This window comes from Thunnus albacares, chromosome 3, assembly GCF_914725855.1.
Source record: "Thunnus albacares chromosome 3, fThuAlb1.1, whole genome shotgun sequence".
NCBI classification, from domain to species: Eukaryota; Metazoa; Chordata; class Actinopteri; order Scombriformes; family Scombridae; genus Thunnus; species Thunnus albacares.
The window spans coordinates 37,858,924-37,879,446 of record NC_058108.1 but is presented as its reverse complement, the minus strand read 5'-3'; the positions used below and the strand labels follow the sequence as shown (position 1 = coordinate 37,879,446).

The 20,523-nt window shown below is 40.2% G+C and overlaps 1 protein-coding gene across 1 annotated transcript; it reads left to right on the top strand.

Annotated features, from left to right (window-relative positions):
- The first annotated feature begins 724 nt into the window (after nt 1–724).
- Nucleotides 725–15,054, top strand: LOC122975160 (NACHT, LRR and PYD domains-containing protein 3-like). The gene is made up of 8 exons (XM_044343432.1): nt 725–840; nt 3,751–4,030; nt 4,423–4,533; nt 5,997–7,836; nt 8,650–8,823; nt 10,991–11,164; nt 12,845–12,891; nt 13,128–15,054. The coding sequence occupies exons 2-8, from the start codon at nt 3,757–3,759 to the stop codon at nt 13,676–13,678; spliced, it is 3,171 nt and encodes a 1,056-aa protein (XP_044199367.1). The 5' UTR covers nt 725–840; nt 3,751–3,756; the 3' UTR covers nt 13,679–15,054.
- Nucleotides 15,055–20,523: the final 5,469 nt, after the last annotated feature.

Here is a 20,523-nt window from a genome sequence, read left to right as displayed (position 1 = left end):
TTATCAACTTACTAGCTATGATTATTCAAACTAGCAATCTGTGTAGATTCAATTGGCTCTCCACTGCTATACCATTTTTAACTCATTTTAAGACAGACTTGAAAAGCTGTGAGCCCATCCTTTAATATTTTATTTTTTTTATATTTTATTTTACTTGGTGGTAAATAAATACAATCAGATGACTGAAGTTTTCTCAAAATGGCTGTTGTGTGACAGACTGGGGCTACAGTCGCAGCTGATCAAATCACTATTTATGATCATGAAGTTCATACAAGTTCATTAATTAATGTATAAATAAACTTCACAGTGTTTCAGGTAGAGAGTTGATGTGAAGGCAAATGTTGGTGACTTCTGAGTTTAGATTTGTTCAGTTTAGACTTTGTGTTTGCATGTGCTCATGGTGAGAGTGTGTTAAGTTTTTGTTAGGTTTTATGTGTCCATGTGTTGAGATATTTGTCTCCATCCTGATACGATGCAGGTGAATGAATTTAGTATCTCTGTGCTGTTTTAACGTGTTGCCACAGTCTGTGTGTCAGCTGCAGTAACAGGATGTGGTCGATGGACAGATGGGAAACTTTAATGTGTCAAAGTCATGTCAACATTTCATGAGTGTAGCAACATAACACACTGGTCAGCTTTTAACCAATCATGCTCTTTCTCTCACGCATGAGGAAATGTGAAGTTTTAGTTCCTGTTTTAGGTCTTCATCACTCTTCCTGTTGTGTCTCTCAGCTCTGCTCCCCGGCTCATAAAGACTCTACAGATTCAGTTCTCTCAGTCTGCAGGAGAATCTACAATTAACAAGACTTCAGTCAGGAAAAAGACAGCTGTTGTTTCTCTGTGAGTGTTAAATACATTTCTATCTCTTCACTGTTTTAGGGAGCGGTCAACCTCATTCAAGCTAACCAACCTATCTGACATGTTGTGGTGCTTTGTTGAGTCCTGTAGCATTAACGTCATTAACTCTGCTGAGACAGCAGCGTCTGCTAGTTGACTGTCTCTCCCTTCCTTGTGGTTTTGCTGTAATCAGGAAGACTTTATGTTTACAAAAATATGGATTCTCCATCTTATCTTCTTATATGATTCACCACACATTCATCACACAATCTGACAAACTTCATCAAACTGACATCATACAGTCTGACAGATTTTATTGGAACTGTCTCACACAGTGACGTGCAATAAACTTACATTAATGTTATTGCAGTCTCAAGGCTTTTTTTAGTCTTGTTGACTTAAGACATTTCTCCACTCTCCCAAGAGAAAGTTATCAGTGTCACATCCTGCCTGGACTTTTTCCCCCTCTTCTCATTTCTCAGTATGCACATCCTTGATTCCTTTCCTCGCCTCCTCTCTTCGCGTCTAAGTCCCTCCCACCTGAGATGCGAATGGAGGAGGCGAGGTAGAGATAGGAGGAGAGAGGAGTAGCTTCTCAGCCGTCATTCTAAAGCAACATCAGTTAAATATGAAGTGTTGCACAGCTGCATCATCTGTCCATTGTTTTGTTATAGTCTACCGCTGTATTCTATGATCTCTGTCAGATGAGTATCACAGTGTTCATGACAACTTATATATTTACTTTTAATTCAAATCACAACATTGTAGGAATGTCATACATTGTTATTTTTTTATTTAACACACACACACACACACACACACACACACACACACACACACACACACATATGTATGTATATGTATATAAAAAAATCCTTCTCTCACCCCCCTCCCATGGGGGGTGGTGTGTCTCTACCAGAGTTCTGGGAGTTTGAGGGTTCTGTGCAGTATCTTAGCTGTTCCTAGGACTGCACTCCTCTGGACAGAGACCTCAGATGTTGTGCCTGGAATCTGCTGGAGCCACTCTCCCAGTTTGTGGGTCACAGCCCCCAGTGCTCCCATTACCACTGGCACCACTGTTGTCTTTACTCCCCACATCTTTTCTAGCTCCTCTTTCAGCCCTTGGTATTTTTCGAGCTTCTCATGTTCCTTCTTCCTGATGTTGCTGTTGCTTGGGATTGCTACGTCTATCACCACTGCCTTCTTCTGTTGTTTGTCAATCAACACAATGTCCGGTTGGTTAGCCATCACCAGCTTGTCAGTCTGGATCTGGAAGTCCCACAGGATCGTAGCTTGGTCATTCTCAACCACCTTAGGAGGTGTCTTCCATTGTGACCTTGGGACTTCCAGCCCATACTCAGTGTAGATGTCTCACCAGTCCTCGGCCTCTCTCGTTCCGCTTAGTGTACAGTCTCAGGGTGCTGGACTTGGGATGAAACCCTCCATGCATTGTGAGGAGCTTCCTTGTCTTGATATGAGTGGCCCCTATCTCCTCTTTTGGCCAGCTTACTATATCAGCGGGTATTTGATGACTGGCAGGGCGTACGTGATGATGGCTTGTATCTTGTTCTTCCCATTTAGCCGACTTTTCAGGACCTGCCTTATTCTGTGTAGTTGGCTGTGGCTGACTTCCTTGCAGCCTCCTCATGGTTTTATATATATACAGTACTGTGCAAAAGTTTTAGGCACTAAAAGTAAAGTGAGAATGCTTACAAAAATATTGATATAAATTGTTTTAATTTATCAATTAACTTCTTACAAAGTTGAGTAAAGAGCAGAAACCTAAATGAAATCAATATTTGCTGTGAGCAGCTTTGCCTTTAAAACAGCAGCAGTTCTCCTTGGTTCACTTTAACACAGTTTTTCATGGTAACTTGCAGGTAGATTGTTGTAACCATCTTGGAGAAAGAATGGTCTTCTGTGGATTTATTATTTAGGCCATCTCAGGTGCTTCTTCGTGTAATCCCAGATTGACTGCATGATGTTGAAATCAGGTCTCTCTGGGGGCCAAACCATACCATCTGTTGCAGGACTCAGGACTCACGGGTCACGGGTGCTGAAAAACTTCCGCAAAGGATACACCTTCGCATCCTCGCTCATAGCTCCCCCGGTAAGCCCCCTCTTTCCTCGAGATGCAATTTAGGAATTAAGACATCCGTAAATATTGCATGCTGATATCAGTTTCTGGGTCACAGTGTAGTGTAGTGTACTGAAATAGTTACTTAAAATGCCAACCCAGTCAAGGAACAGCTTCCAAGCATATCCTAGGGAAGACAGGCAAACTTTTCTCCAGACATGCTCCGGGGATCAGCCCTCCTCCTTCAGAACAGGATTGTTCACAGTGGTCCCAGCTGGTTTTCTTTTACTATTTCTGCTGTCTGTCCTTCCATTCTGATTGTACTTACATCTTACAGCATATGTAACATGCTATGTTAATACTGTAGAGCAGCACTGACAGAAAAAGAAGACAACAATTATTAACTGAAGTCAAAAAGTAAAATAAAAAATACGGTTGATTTGCATCTTTATAGTGACATTAAATACTTTACCACTGGTACCCATGTTTCGGCATATTCTGTCCCATTATTTTTCAGTGTAAAAGCTTTCTTTTCTAATTTAATCATTTCTATTGCCTCAGTGATCCATCCATGAGTGATTCATTTATGATTTTCCAATGTTTCTGATAGATGATGTTTGGACTCATAAGTAAGACTGAGCAACAGAGGAGGTAATCTTTTTTGATTCAAGACAGAGGTTCTTAAGTCGGCAGTCAGCAGAATCCAAAAGGGAAGCAGGCAGGATCAGAGACTTATACACAATGACTATGGGGACACAACAGAATATCTAGTAATATATAATAGTTTGTGGAAATGGCAAGTCCTTCATGTTGAAAATATTCTTTGATTTTAACAGGGAGAAATGAAGACGAAGGAGGACCTACTGAAAACTCTGGAGGATTTGATAGAGAAGGACTTTGAGGACTTGAAGTGGTTCCTAAAGGATGAGAGTCTGGAAGGCCACCAAGCCATCAAAGCATCCCAGCTGGAGAAGGCAGAGAGACGGGACACTGTGGATCTGATGGTGCAGACCTACCAACTTCCTGGAGCTGTGGAGGTGACCAAGAAGCTTTTAAAGAAGATCAACAGGAATGATCTGCTGCAGAGTTTATCAGACAGCAGCTCAGGACCAGAAGGTCAGTCACAGGAAGAGAGAAACATGATGTCACTGCAGGGTGAGAGGTGCATTTTAATACTGCAACAATCTTACGCAAACAAGATATTAACTTGTTCACACAATATGCCATCTGTCACATCCAGACTGCGGAGGTCAGACAGAAACGCTACATTCATGTTATTTATTTGTTTTAATACTGAGGAACTTCCACATTCACACAGACGACCTTCATCTGTCCACCATGATTAACACAAACATCTCTGCTTTCACTGTCAGTGGAAAAGTCTTTACTTCCACTCTGATATAGCAGTTCTCAATTCAAATCAGCTTTATTGACACAAATGCTGTTACATTATTGTCATAACTAAAGTGCATATTATTATATTTTATTTATTATTAATTATCTATCAGTGGATGTCAGTGATGATTGGGAGGCTTCAGAGAACAGAGGACCTTCCTCCTCTCAGACTTGTCCTCCTCGTCCTCTTCCTGAACTTTCCAAGGACAGCAGTCAGAGTGAAGGTAAACTACTGTAATCTCTGGTTTGTGTTTGTTGGTGTAGTGTTCACATTGTTAACAAGTGAGAACTCCTCTGGAGCTCTCCTAACTATTGTTCGAGATGGGAATAGTTTCCTAAGTTAAGAACACTGAAACTGCAGCAGATTTAGTGGCTGCAAATCGGAACTGTGGCTCATTGACATCTCAAATCTTTTTCAGGGTTGCCAAGCCTCACACACTGACCATGAGACTCACACGACTGACACTTTTCACATGCTCTCGCACTGCACGTCCATTTTCTCACACAGTGGAAAACAATGTTAATATAATGTTGCTGCATGAAAAGAGAACACTGACAGCATATAGAAAGACAAAATGGAGCAGTAGGGTGCAAACACTGAGGGGGAAAGCAAGAAATGTACACAAATCTATTATGTTGTAATTTATTCTCATGCATACTGCTCAAAGTAATCTCAGTTTCAGTCTCAGGTGGACAGCTCAGCGAGCACTACGCATGAGAGTTCTGTAATATTTGTTGTGATATTTGGTGAAGACACATTCACATAAACCTCTCTAAAATCACACCACGCTTTTTTTAAACTTTTGGCTGTTTGATTTTCATCCTACATTCTTCCACCAGCTGACCGCTCAGGTACACCTGACTTCATTGCGCCACTTGATTAATTAAAACTAATTAAAACAGAGCCCCTAATCTGCCAATGAGTAGAGAGAGAGGTGGGGGTGGAGGGGCTTCTGTCATGTCTCTGTTTCATGCCTCAGTGTAATTTATTTTGCATATTCTGTCTACTTCCCATGGCAGCCAGTCACTCACCTCTCCTGTCCTCACAGTCCCTGTCATTCTCCACCTGCCCAGGTAGGTGTGGGAGTCAGGGAGGCAGTGGAGATACAATATACACACACACATGGTGCAGCACACAGCCACTAGCCTTATAATATTAATAATGGAACAGGAATTATTAAATGGGCTTCATGGAGAATGAAAAGAAGTTGGAGCGATATAATAAGATGTATCAAAACTGTAGCTCTGCGTTAAAACAATGCAAGGGGCTGTGTTGGTGTGCATGTGTTGTTTAAGGCACCAGTGAGACAATAAAATACAATCCAGGAAGTCAAGTTGGAACTACATATTAATGCATTTAAAGGCACCAAAACACTGCACATCTGTTTGAAATACTCACAGACAGTAAACAGTCGAATATGGTGTTCACATTATAAAGTCCACCATGAACGTGTGCTTGCATTTAAGCGATTGGTTCATGCAACACCTTGCCGGATGAGGTCGCATTGCAACAAAAGTTGAGCCCAGTTCAACTTTTTTGCTGAGCAATCACGGCAGTGTTTTGCTGAGTCCTCTACGATGGCACACTTACTGCACAACACACTGCCCACATTCAAAAGACTGAGAGGACTGAAATCAGTCTGAACGCCCCCTAATGGTTTGTTTTTTCTGTTTTTGTTTGACACAGATGTGATCGTTCCGGTACCAGAGCCAAAACCCATCACACATTACCAACACATGCTTCGGTCAAACCTCCGAGACAGATTCATGTGTGCACAAGAGGGGTGGACAGCGGATAAGCAACATCTGGTTGATATCTACACAGAGCTGTACATCACAGCTGGTGGTGACGTACACATCAACACACAGCATGAGGTCAGACAGATAGAAATGGCAGGGAAGCCAGCAGAAACAGATAAAGCTCTTAAACCCAGTGACATGTTCAAACACCCTTCTGGAGAATACAGACCCATGAGAACAGTTCTGACCAATGGAATCGCAGGAATTGGAAAAACATTCCTCGTACATAAGTTTGTGATGGACTGGGTTGAAGGAAAAACTAATCGAGATGTGCATCTCATTTTTCCCTTCACCTTCCGTCAGCTGAATCCACTGAAGGGAGAAAAGTTTTGTTTGGCAGAGCTCATTCATGAATGCATCACAGAAACTAAAGACATCAAAGAGGAAGCTCTAAATCACATCTTTACAACTCTACAGTCATCAGGAAACACCAACTATGACAAGAGCAAATACAAGCTTTTGTTTGTGTTTGATGGATTGGATGAGAGCCGCCTTCAACTGGACCTTAATGGCAACGACGTTCGCTCCATTGATGTAACAAAGTCAGCTAGAGTAGAAGTACTGCTGAGGAAACTCATCAATAGGAAACTGCTACACTCAGCTCGCATCTGGATAACCACACGACCTGCAGCAGCCAATCAGATCCCTCGAAACTTTGTTGACAGCATGACAGAGGTCAGAGGGTTCACTGACCCACAGAAGGAAGAGTACTTCAAGAAGAGATTCAAAGATGAGCAGCAAGCCAACACAATCATCTCCCATATCAAGACCTCACGAAGCCTCCACATCATGTGCCACATCCCAGTCTTCTGCTGGATCACTGCTACAGTTCTGGAAGATGTGTTGAAAAGCAGAGAGGGAGGAGAGCTGCCCAAGACCCTGACTGAGATGTACTCAGAATTCGTGGTGTTTCAGATTGACTGGACCAAAGAAAAATATGGCCCAGTAAAGTGCATTCAGTACATTAAATCATTAGCAAAACTAGCTTTCCAACAGCTGGAAAAGGGCAATCTGATCTTCTACGAGAAAGATCTGAGAGAGAGTGGCATTGATTTCAATGAGGCCTCAGTGTGCTCAGGAGTGTTCACACAGATCTTTAAAAAGGAGTGTGGGAAGAAGAAGATGTTCAGCTTTGTCCATCTGAGTGTTCAGGAGTTTCTTGCTGCTCTCCATGTGAAAATGTCACTCATCAACAGCAACAAAAATGTGATGCCTTTTCCACAACCAACAGTCCAAAACCTGCGACTGCTTTTAAAGAAAACCTGTATAAAGAAGATCCACAGGATTGCTATCATAAATGCCTTACAGAGTCCCAATGGACATCTGGACCTGTTCCTTCGCTTCCTCCTAGGCCTTTCTCTGCAGACCAATCAAGACAAACTAGAAGACCTGCTGATAAAGAGAGAAGGTAGCTCAGAGACCAATCAGGAAACAGTCAAGTACATCAAGAGGAAGATCAGTGAGAACCTGTCTGCAGAGAGAAGCATCAATCTGTTCCACTGTCTGAATGAACTGAAGGACCATTCTCTAGTGGAAGAGATCCAACAGTACCTCAGATCAGGAAGTCTCTCCACAGATAAACTGTCTCCTGCTCAGTGGTCAGCTCTGGTCTTCATCTTGCTGTCATCAGAAAAAGATCTGGACGTGTTTGACCTGAAGAAGTACTCTGCTTCAGAGGATGCTCTTCTGAGGCTGCTGCCAGTGGTCAGAGCCTCAAACAAAGCTCGGTAAGTGTACAGATAACTGCAGATACTAACTGTATCACATGTGTGGGGTTGTTTCCAACTAATGAAAGTAGATCTGCAACAATTAGTCAATTAATCAATTAGTTGCCAACTATTCTGATAATCGGTTAATTGTTTTTGAATTTGTACCATCAACTTGTCATGTCATGCAGCATCAGTTTGCACTTCAACAGAGGAGGTTTATATTAAACATGATGATTCAACAAAATTAATATGATTAGAGCTGCCATGATTAATCAGATAATCAATTAGTTGCCAGCAATTAGATTAATCCCCAACTATTTTGATAATTGTTTTGAAATCGTTTTTAAGAAAAAATGTCTAAATTCTCTGATTCGAGTTTCTCAAATGTGAATATTTTCTGGTTTCTTTAGTCTTCTATGTCAGTTAACTGAATATCTTTGTGTTATGGACAAAACAAGACATCTGAGGATGTCATCTTTGTCTTTGGAAAACACTCATTGACATTTTTCACCATTTTCTGACATTATATAAATTTTAACCTCTAAACCACTGAGGCGCCTCACTATCTACTTCTTATTGATGATAAAAGTATATTTGTCTAAATTACTGTGATTTAGGGGAGATGTGACTTTAACTTTTGAGGAAATGACTCATTTGTTTAATGTTAGTTTCCATTGAAAAAAGAAAAAAGAAAAAAGAATCATAATTACCAAAATACTCTTAATTGACCAAGATCCTAATGATTTATAGAGCGAGAGAAAGCAACTCTAAAATTGTGATTTTTACAACAGAAACAGTGTCAGTGTTTGTCTTTGTCACTAACTCTCTCAGGTTGAGTGGCTGTAATCTGTCAGAGAGAAGCTGTGCAGCTCTGTCCTCAGTTCTCAGCTCCCAGTCCTCTAGTCTGAGAGAGTTGGATGTGAGTAACAATGACCTGCAGGATTCAGGAGTGAAGCTGCTCTCTGCTGGACTGGAGAATCCACACTGTACACTGGAGACTCTCAGGTCAGATCACACTGTGATGCTTTAGTATACCACTGTGGTGTACCTCAAAACATTAAGTAGTGTACGGTCAAGTTAAGTCAATTTTTTTCATATAGCGCCAAATCACAACAGAAGTTATCTCAGGGCACTGTTCACATAGCAGGTCGAGACTGTACTCTTTAATGTGGGATTCATCAGTAAATAGGACTTTTTCCAGTCATCCACTGTGAGTTGTTGGTATTTTTTAGCCCACCCCAAGCGCTTGGCCTTGTTTCCCCTCCTGAAAAGTGGTTTAGAAACTGCTACTTGCCCTCTGAAAATCCTACAACACAGCCTTTTTTTGACACTACTTTTGCTGTTTGGAGTCCTGCGTTCTTTATTTAGCAAATTATGTATTTGTGATGAAGTTGCTTCTCTGTCTCTCAGGGAACTGAGCCTGATGTATTAATCTTCTGATGGTGTGGTCAATTTTTGTCTGCCTGATCGTGCTTTGGATACAACTGATTGGGTTTCTACAAAGCATTTTAGAGGTCCATGCACTGCCCGCTTAGAAACCTTTAGTCTGGCCATGATTGACACTGAGAAAGCCCCTCTTTGTTTAGAATAACAATTTGACCTCTGACACTTTCACTTAGTTCTGATGCCATGTTTCACACTATCACAATGTTACTTAGTGGGCAATGATCTGCTGGAAACTTGAGACACAGCCATATTTATAATAGATGAACACTGGCTGCAGGTTGAGTTATTGAACAAGCCTCTGATGAGTAGATCAAATCCACTTGAGTGTCATCTGAATGCTTCAATAGAGGGGATATGACTCAAGGAAATTTGACCTTTTGTACAAAGTGGTTAAGTTGATCAATGCCACAAATTTGCTTAAATTTGATTGCTGATATTGAAAAGGTGCAAAATATTAGATATTTTTTCATTTGACATGTTATAACTTCTTGTGTTTTTAAATGTTTTTGAATCCTCACTTTCTGATTATTTCCAGGTTTACATGAAAATATTAGAGATTTTTAATGTGGTCTCAGACTTTTAGACTTCACTATATACAGTATAAACAGTTCCTCTTCCACCAAACACATAGAGTGGAGAACAGCAGAGAGATTTAAATCGTGTGAAGTTAAATTTTGCTCAAGTTCATGAAAACTACACTTGTTATTGTAAGTGTAATAAAACTTCTGTGAAAAAGAGTAATTTATCAAGTCACCAGAAGCATGTATTTTCTTAAATGCAATATTTTCATCTGTAATGGCTCATTCTCCCAGTATTTTTACACAGCCATAGCTTCTTAGGTTAATAGCCAATTGTCATGAACAAGCTAAAACAACTGTATATAGCTGTTGAAACTGAATGTATTATTCTTCTTGCACAGCAATAAAAAGAACTGCTAAGAGATTTGATAAAGCACTGGACCGATAAGGAGTTTTGATAAGATGAGTGGAATTAATATTCACTTTCAGCCATGGTGTTGGTGATGTACGTAGTCATAACATCAATATGGGAACACACCAGCACGTATTAATATCTCTAGTATCATGATGTGACAATTTTTTTTATCACATTAAGACTTGTACCAGTATTATCATGAATAATATAAATGATATATGGCACCTCCACGTTCTCCAGCGAGGGAAACACTTTATTTTGTTGTTACAATGATAGTTTGATCAAGGATTTTTTTTTCTGATTTCTACAATATGCTTAATTTGACCATATTCATCATCATATGTCTGTACATTGAATCATAAAAACATTTCACAAATTTATGAAGCACAGCGTTGGTTCAACTGGAGACTCTTAAGTTTAACACAATCATTTGAATGTCACTGAACATACAGGTTAATGTCAGTGAAGAATCACAATGTCTACCAACCTTCTGCAAGTACATTTCTGGAAATTACATGATGAATATTCTTTGTTGTCTTAATTTTTTTAAAATTCTGCAGCGAATGTAACACTCAGCAGTTAAGTGAGTCAACAGATTCTGTTGATGATGGATTGTAGTGTCATTTGACTTTATTGTAACAACTGTCATCAAAACAAGAATGATGCACAAAAACACTAAATCTGTGTGTGTGTGTATGTGTGTATGTGTGTGTGTGTGTGTGTGTGTGTGTGTGTGTGTGTGTCTGTGTCTGTGTGTGTGTGTGTGTGTGTGTGTGTGTGTGTGTGTCTCCAGGCTGTCAGGCTGTCTGGTCACAGAGGAAGGCTGTGCCTCTCTGGCTTCAGCTCTGAAATCCAACCCCTCCTATCTGAGAGAGCTGGATCTGAGCCACAATCATCCAGGAGACTCAGGAGTGAGGATGCTGTCTGCTGGACTGGAGGATCCAAACTGGAGACTGGACACTCTCAGGTATGAACAGACAACAAGAGCTCACACACTGTTTCTCTGTCACACTGACAAGCTGAGGACTGTTGGTTCACAGTCTGCACCAGCAGCACTGCTGATAACAGTGAAGACAGTAACTGATGTGCTGAGAGTCCCTGTCCCCACTGAGACTGATCTCTGAACTACTATCAGACCAGGATCGTGTGCTGATCATGTAGCAGCACCTACAATACACATCATTCCTGTTTTTACTGCAAATTAGAGTTTTGTGATCTTAAATTGTGCTTCTATCTCATTCAGTTTATGATCTTAGCCTTATCTGACAATAATCCTGATGTATATGTGTAAGGAGGGAGGTCTGTTACATCACACCAAGCACTCCCAATCTTTCCCTAAACTGCATCAACAAATGACAAGTGTGTGTTAACATGTGACAAACAGAAGAGTAAAATACAGTGAAAGATTTCTGACAAAAACGCTGCTTGCAAAGATGATGACGACAGCCGAAAGGACCTACATTACTCTGCAAATACAATACCATGAATGTGTACAACCACTAATGTGATGAAACCATAAAGTAAAGAAAACTTTACTGGAAAATCCCTGATGTCAGACCGCAAACATCCATCACAGGAGGCTGAAACAGTTCACTGATGTACCTGACCATCTATCATAGTCACAAGAATTTTTATTTGTATACTGTAGCTTAACATCACAGAGAAGACTGCAGAAGCTGCGACTTATCATCATCTTACCAGAATCATGTAGTCCTCTTACAAATAAATTTAAAACAGGATGTAAAGATATGAATCATCTTCCAGCTTTTTATCCTGACATCACTGTCATGTGTCACCTCAGAACAATGACCTCATGTACACTCAGTCATATCATGTGACTTTAAGTGTAATGTGCTGTTGTTGTGTTTATCTGATCCCTGATCAGTTCAGACACTGAATGATGATTGTGAGAGGAACGTGAGAGTCCACAAAGTCGACAAACTGTCTCACTGAAATGTTCATCCATGTGTTTATGTTAATTTAAGTAGTTGTTATCTAGCTGCTAAACTGTTAAAGTGCACAAATTCTATTTCTTCTGTTTTTTTTCTATTATCAAACAGCCTCAGGTTCATCAGCACCACCCGCTGGACTGGAGGGGAGTCAACCCTGATTTGCACATAGCTGTGAAAACAAAGACTGATTGTAATCAGATTTGAGATCTGATGAACAAAGACACATATATATGACTAAATGTAAACAACAGTTTATTAAACCTGGATTTTATCCAGATGTGAGACTCTTGAAATGACGTGTGTATATGGGACCAGAGTGCAGCTGAGCAGCTAAACAGTATCAGAAAAGTGGTGAAAGAACTATTTATGTTTCTTAATTTGAAAATTCCACAAATGAAACACAATAACCAGTGATGCAGCGTCCAGTTGTTCTGAGAGTAAATTAGTTAAATTAAATAAGAGAAGAAGGCAACAGGTAGTGTGATCAGTGAGGTTGTGATCCAGTTTGAACCCTGCAGACCTCTGAGGTTGGTCAGCTCTGATGCTTCTTCACAGAATCCAAACATGCTGAAGCTGCTTTTATGTGTTCATAAACCTTCACTCAGATCCAATATTAAGACAAAACAGCTGGATTTATGAAGATCATTGATGAGGAAACTTTTGAAGGTTCATTCTGACTTTGTTTCTTCCTCCAGGGTGGAACATGGTGGAGAGCACAGGCTGAAACCTGGTGTGAGGAAGTGTAAGTGTGTGTTCACTTTGATTCATGAAAACAATGTAGCACATGTTAAAGTAGTTTAAACCAAAAGCTTATTTATCTGCATTACATTCTCAGTTTGAAAGAAGATGTAAAAAAAGATGAGTCATTATCATATATAAGTTTTTATCTCATTGAGTCTATTAATGAAGCAACAAATAAACCATCAGGTGTGTTAGATAATAAACTGCCGCTGTATTGTGTCTTGTTCTCTCCATCAGATGCCTGTGAACTCACACTGGACACAAGCACAGTGAACAACTACCTCAAATTGTCTGACAACAACAGGAAAGTGACATATGTAACACAGGAGCAGCCATATCCTGATCATCCAGAGAGATTTGATGTCTGTACTCAGCTGCTGTGTAGAAATGGTCTGACCGGTCGCTGTTACTGGGAGGTCGAGTGGAGAGGAAGGGTTCATATAGCAGTGAGTTACAGAGGAATCAGAAGGAAAGGAGGTAGTGATGCCTCCAGGTTTGGAGGGAATAATCAGTCCTGGAGTCTGAGGAGCTCTGATCGTGATGGTTACTCTGTCTGGCACAATAACACAGAAACAGACCTCTCCTCCCTCTCCTCCTTCTCCTCTGTCTCTGACAGAGTAGCAGTGTATGTGGACTGTCCTGTTGGCACTCTGTCCTTCTACAGAATCTCCTCTGATACACTGATCCACCTCCACACCTTCAACACCACATTCACTGAACCCCTTTATCCCGGGTTTAGGTTCTGTGCTGCTTCCTCAATGTCTCTGTGTTCCAACAAGTCAAGTTAATTCATATAAAAGTTGCTCAGTGGTGCATGAAGCCAAAAAAGCCACTTCCTGCTGAAAAGAAATTACACAGATGAATGCATACTGCCCATAGAGCATGCATACCAGAGACTTCCACCGGTCGAGCTGGCTAACTTTCAGTTTAGCCCTCTGCTAACTTGGGGATGGGGATAAAACGATTCAATCGAGTTTCCAAATGTTATTGGACCAAATGGATCACATTCTGATAGTAAATGAGATATTTCATGGGTTGTGAAGCTAAAAAAATGTATCCACTGTTTTACAACCACTCCTTTTCCCATAATTTTGTGCAGGAAAAATGCTTTTGGGCCCCTGTTGGACCCTGAGGTTGTAATAGGCTCATTGATAATGAACCAGGCCTGTGCAGAATAGATCACCAGTGATCACCGCACAATGAATACAGGTTAGATTTTTTTCCGACTTGATCCTGACTTCTGCTCTGACATCCTGCACACATGAGCAATGATGACCTGACAAGATGGAGGTGCCGCAGTTGTTGGAGCTGCAGCTGCTCTCCACTGACTGCAAGGATCAGGGCATGATGGAAAATGTCTGGCTTCCCTTGATCAAAGAGCTGATTGGCTCAGGTGTTGGATCAACAATATTACGTTTTATAGAAACTCTTCATTTTTAGTTTGATCTTGATTTTATTATCCTAATCTTTTACTAAGAATTCAGATGTGTTAATGACAACATTTATCAGCCAAAGAGAAGGAAAACATTCAGTATTCAAATATTACAGATTGACACAATACGAACATTACGTTATAATTAATTCTTGTCAGCATTATGAATTGAAACAACGTAAAACCTTTGGTAATGAGTGTGACTTGAAGATTCTCTTCTGTACAGATATGAAGTCCTGACAGTCTGAATATTTGACAAATCAATTTCTAATGTCTATTTCTGCTCCTGTCCTCTTGCATTTTGAGTACTGACTGGTGTATTTATGTATTTATTTGTTTGCACATTACAAAATACATACTTACCTTCTAAAATATTTTTTAAATTATATGTGTACACAGTCATTCACGTATATGTTACAAAAACACACTTTTACCTGCATATACTCAGCTATACGTTCATTTAAAGTAAATAAACATTTGTGCAGGAGAGGCAGGAATGGAAGGATGCCAATATCTCTCCCAAGTACTCAATACAAGATTTTACATTGAATAAAATAATTTAATTTCGTTTGAATTTCTTTATCTCTGGAATGAGATGTGAATGAGTTTGACAAGTAAGCTAATTTATAGTCAGCATGCTGACCAGGAGGTAGTGGTACACCTGCTATTGGTTGAATTTCGATGTAAAATATTTTAATGATATTGGAGATTACAGAATAAATGCTGTTTTGATGATCACAAGGTACAAGGTTATTTTTATACCCTATCATAAAGAACATTGTTAAAACAAAAACAGTCAGTGATTGAGGAGCTACAAGCTTTTATTAAATTAGGATCAGATCTAACAGGGTGTAAATAGTTCTGTAACATCCTGTATATTCTGGTGATGCTGCTGGAAACTGTCTGACTTATCTGCAGCCCTTTGTCGCTGCCCCCTGCTGCTACTGTCTGATCCCTCAACTTTCCAGACGCAGTTCTTCTCAAACAAGCCAAATGGCTTCAAAGCCTGGCACTGTTCCTGGGGGCTTGTTCTGAATATAGAAGTGTATCACCTTATATAGAAGTCATCTGAACTGCACCACTTCTCGAGGTCATAATTACTACAGCTGCTACATGGATTCTGCCACTCAAATGTTACTATAGATAATTTCTGGCGACTGACATTACTACCTATTGTGTTGTTTTTATGGGGAGAACAGGCTCCAAAATCTACACAATGTCTTAAAAAGTATTAAAAGTTGATAAATCAATTTAGCAAAAATTAAGGCCCTTAAAAAGTATTAAAAAGTCTTAAAGGTATAATATGTAATTATTCCACATTAAAATATTAAAAAAACAACTAGACTCATGTTATATATTTTTTTGAGTTGTGTACTTACATTATCCCAAATGTTTCCAACAATTTTCAAACCCAGAGAAGTCTGTAATTTAATCAAAGTCATGGACCGTTTCATTTGGTTGCATGTCAATGGCGTCATACCTCCTCTACCAAAGAGTAAACACACACAAGATGCATACGGTGGCGCTGTGTTTGTCTGCTACAATGGCGTCTACCAAAGAGTAACTTAAACACATACAAGATAATACATCAGCGTTGTGGTTGTTCCACAGAAACTGTTATAAATTGACTTTTACTCAGTTTTAAGCCACATTTTCATGATAAATTTAGGTCGCTTTTAACTATATCTTTTAGCCGGAAGAAGGATTTTAGTCATTGGACGTCTGGATCTTAAGTTATCAGAGAAATAAACTGGACAAATGTTAGCAGCAGCTCGGCTTACAGCCCCTCCAGGAAGTCCGGTGGTCGCCGAACATCATCGGAGAAATATTGATTTTTTAGGTGAAACAGCTTTAATTAGTATTTTTAACGATTTCAATCTGTGTGTACGTTTGTTTTTGGAGAGGAGGAGACCTCTGTGGAAGACTCGGCTCCCGGGAGAAACCGGCCAAACATCTGGATCTAAAGTTATAAGAGAAATAAACCGAACAAGTGTTAGCAGCAGCTCGGCTAACAGCCTGTACCGAACATCTGGTGGTCGCCGAACACTGATTTTTTTAGGTGAAACAGTTTTATTCAGTGTTTTCCGGGTCCGTTTGTTCTGGAGAGGAGGAGACCTCTGCCGGTAATTCGGCTCCCGGTAAAAACATCCCAAATGATTAACACTGGAGTAATCCTATCCCAGTGAAGCTGGTTATTTAACAACAAAGACAACAACTCCCATGATCCCTTGCTACCTCACACCATCATCACACTCCGTCTTTTGTTATTGTTTTGATTGAGAGACCCCTAACGGCTGAAATTACATATTGTATGTTTAAATGCCATTTTCCGAGGTATAAAATTTTATAGCTTGTTTTCAATATGTATATTTGTCCAATTTAGTCATTGTGTAGGTATGTAGTGGGATTCTGTGTACTTAATTTATGGAATGCTGCTAGATTTGACATCATCTGAAAAGGATAACAGTTAGCATGCTCACTGACCCACTGACTGACTGCTGCTTTGTAGCACGCAAAGGTCCCTTTATGCCTGGTTGTTAAACAACATAGTTGTCTAATGAGGAAATGCAAGAATTCATACAAATGGTTGGAGGATAAGGATTTGGAACCATGGCTGAAGCCTGTCTCTGGGAATGACCTTGAGGTGTACTGCTCTGTGTGTCAGAAGGCGATTAATGTAGGCTTGATGGGGATCAACGCTGTCTGGTTCCACATGCTAAGTGCTAGCCACAAAGCCACTATGGGACACAAAATGCAGGTCTCGATCGTGCATATCTGTGCAACACCACTGTCCCTAACCACAGCCGCTAATGGTTTCTTTTTCTAATAAACCTTGCATTTGGTTAATCACTCAATTCATTCTTATGCTTGTTCCCACCCCACCTATCTGAATTATGTTGCATTGATATGGAGGAAACTACGTCTCTTTAGTTGTGCTATCTTACAATCAATATTTAGTAAATGTAAAGTGTGTTGTCGATGTAACCGGTTAGTACTCAAAGTGACAATGAGGTCTTAAAATGTATGTAAAGGGTCTTAAAAAAGGTCCCAAAAGGTGTTGAATCTAACTTCAGAATTCCTGCATGTACCCTGCTACAAGAAAACACCTTAATGTTTTTTCTTTCATGGATGTAATGTGCAAGGTAGAAATACCTCTCATATATTTATTTTACAAATCAACTTCTCCAGAAATTGAAGTTGAATTGATCGATGATATTTTGTGTTTGAAACACGAACAGCTTAAACATTTAGCCGATGTGAACAACTGTGTAAAATTAATTTTAAAAATGGCTCAAACAAAGTCATGTCTTTCCTGTGCACCACAAGGTGTGTTTTAAAATATGCAGAAGACAACAATCTTACAGTTTGGAGCATTAATTCAACCAGTTAATTAATGCACACATGGTTTCTTCAGTCCACAGGTGAACACACATTTAGGTGAACTGTAATCAAACCCTGAAAACTTGATTTCAAAGTATTTCTAACATTAGTTATTCATAACTAATTAATCAACAAAGTTAAAGTTTGGGGAAAAAAACATCTTTTGTTTGTTAATCAATCAATCAATCAATCAATCAACCAATCAATTTTTATTTATATAGTGCCAGTTTTTTTTCTCTCTTTTTTCTTATTTTGTTTATTTTTTTGTGAAGCACTTTGAGCTGCATTTTGTATGAAAGGTGCTATACAAATAAAGTTTATTATTATTAAATCACAACAAAAATCATCTCAGGGCACTTTTCACATAGAGCAGGTCTAGACTGTACTCTTTAATTTACAGAGACCCAACTATTCCCCCATGAGCAGCACTTAGCGACAGCGGTAAGGAAAAACTCCTCTTTAATGGGTAGAAACCTCAAGCAGAACCTGGCCAGAAGAGGGGGGAGGGAGAGGGGGAGGGGGAAGGGGAGGTGTGGTGGGGGACAGAATAACAACAATCACAACAACAACAATAACAGCACCAACAGCAATAGCCAGGGAAGGATGCCAACAGGACTGCAAAGGACCGCAAAGGCTGGGCCTGCAACCCAGGGTTTCCTGCGAGATGAGAAAGCACACAAAACTCCAGGGAAAAAGCAAAGTTAGTAACATGCATTGATGGTACATGAATGCATACAGATGGAGAGGAGGAGGAGGAGAGTTAAACACTTAAAAACACAGCAGTTTGATCAGATTTGACTGCAACATAAGCAAACATCCCCACATCTGATTGAAATGTTGCTCAGTTCTTATTGGTGTAGGGAGTAGGTCAACCAATCAAATCCCGGCACCAGAGGAAAATAACTGGCCCTGACAATCAGAGCAATTTTTCTCAGATTTTGTAATGCCACAACGGATTTATACTGAATACTTCAATATTACGTAAGTTTATAAGTTAAAAGACTACCATGAAATGAAATAATTATTTACTGTATATTTCAATGATGGTGATTCAATTCAGTTCAGTCAGTATGAAGTAATTGTGACCCGATAGTACAGCCTATTATTTATAAGAATGGCCAAGTATGCTAAAGGCGTGTAGTCTCACCCCACTATTAAAACTTACAATTCATACACCAACAGTCTGAGGACTAAGTCACTTATTAGTGCAAAACTAAAACAGTGACATTATGACAGTTGCATCAGCACCATGGACAGCATTACACATCAAATAAGTAAGACTACGGCAGTGTGCAGCTCAGGGGACATTTTATTCCACTCTCTCACATATCTATTACGCTGAATGGAAAGTGGAAAAGAGTTTCACATAAAACTGTGGAAGCTCGTAAGGTTAGGGCAACCTTAAATGCTGTGAGGACACTTGGCATTGCCTCAAGGGCCCTGTGGAAATGACTGAGCAGTATTTTTCAGTGTCCATTTCCCATCATCTGGAGGTGTGGAACTGTCCGTGTGTTTGAGAATGAGCTGTTGGGTGACAGTGAACTCTGTATCAAAAGCGTAGTTCCAATCATTGTGGGCAGGGGTTTCACTTATTTCGCTCTCCAAAGCAGCACGCCATTTCCCCAGTAACTGTGTCAATGCAGCTGTAAAACAGCCACCATTGCTCTGTGATCCCCTGGTTTTCTTGTGTTCCTGTCAGGAACACACATCAGAAAGAGACATCAGCTCAACCACAAAGTGATCTAATTTTCTGTCAACAGTGCGCTTTTCTTGCTCTGGCAGATGTCAGTAGCCTCTATCTGCTCACTCAATCCACAACTCCATGAACACTTTTTTGGTGTGCAAGGCCTCAGCACACTCTGTAGCAGTATTCATGAGCTGGACGGCTGTTTGAAGGTCCATTTCCTCCGACTGTAGGATCCTGTTGGGTGGCCAAAGAATGGACAATATCTTACTGAGATAATAAGGGTGTGAAATCTAAAGCTGGGTTCGGATATTGTACTCAGCAACCCTGCTGCCTCCATCCTTGTGTGTGCTGGAAATAATGCAGAGTTTTCAACGTGAATCAGCACTTCAGATATATCCTGTAAGGATTTCAGAATAATCTGCACTGTGGCCAGTTGACCTGTCCAGCGCTGAGTAAATGCTTCAGTGAGCTCCCCTGATAATGTGCAACAACTGTGGGCTTTTGTGTGAACTTGTACAGGACATTACAGATACTGAATAAATCCTCAATAGCTCTCACTGGACATGGCATGAACAACGCCCAAGTGGAGTGGGTGGTTGGATTTCTCTGACCAGCTCACCTTGAAGGAGTCTGTGAACCCCACCTAGTCTCCCTGACATAAATAGAGGCCCCATCATAAACCAGGCCAAGTATTATATCTGTGCTCAGGCCAGCTTTTCTTAGTTCTGGGGGAACTGTTGGGTTGCTGTAAATTAAAGAGTATGGTCTAGACCTGCTCTATGTGAAAAGTGCCCTGAGATGACTTTTGTTGTGATTTTGTGCTATGTGCAGAATCACCAGATTCACATCATTTAACTATAGCTGAAGCATCAGTGTTAGAGCAGCATGTTACTGTTGTAGCTGCTGGAGGTGGAGCTAGTTTACACTACTTTATATACAGTTAGCTAGTTTAGTCCAGTGGTTCCCAACCTAGGGGTGGGGCCCCTCCAAAGGGTCAGCAGATAAATCTGAGGGGTGGTGAGATGATTAATGGGAGAGGAAAGAAGAAAAAACAAAGTTCTGATACACAAATCTGTTTTCAGTTTTTGGACTTTTTCTCTAATCTTTGATTTTTGCTGAAATATTGGATCATT

Excerpts from the sequence above, each read along its gene's own strand:
- LOC122975160 (XM_044343432.1), top strand. The coding sequence starts at position 3,757 with ATGAAGACGAAGGAGGACCTACTGAAAACTCTGGAGGATTTGATAGAG. Across the intron at positions 4,031-4,422 it reads CAGCAGCTCAGGACCAGAAG|TGGATGTCAGTGATGATTGG; the intron begins GTCAGTCACAGG and ends ATTATCTATCAG. Across the intron at positions 11,165-12,844 it reads TGGAGACTGGACACTCTCAG|GGTGGAACATGGTGGAGAGC; the intron begins GTATGAACAGAC and ends TTCTTCCTCCAG.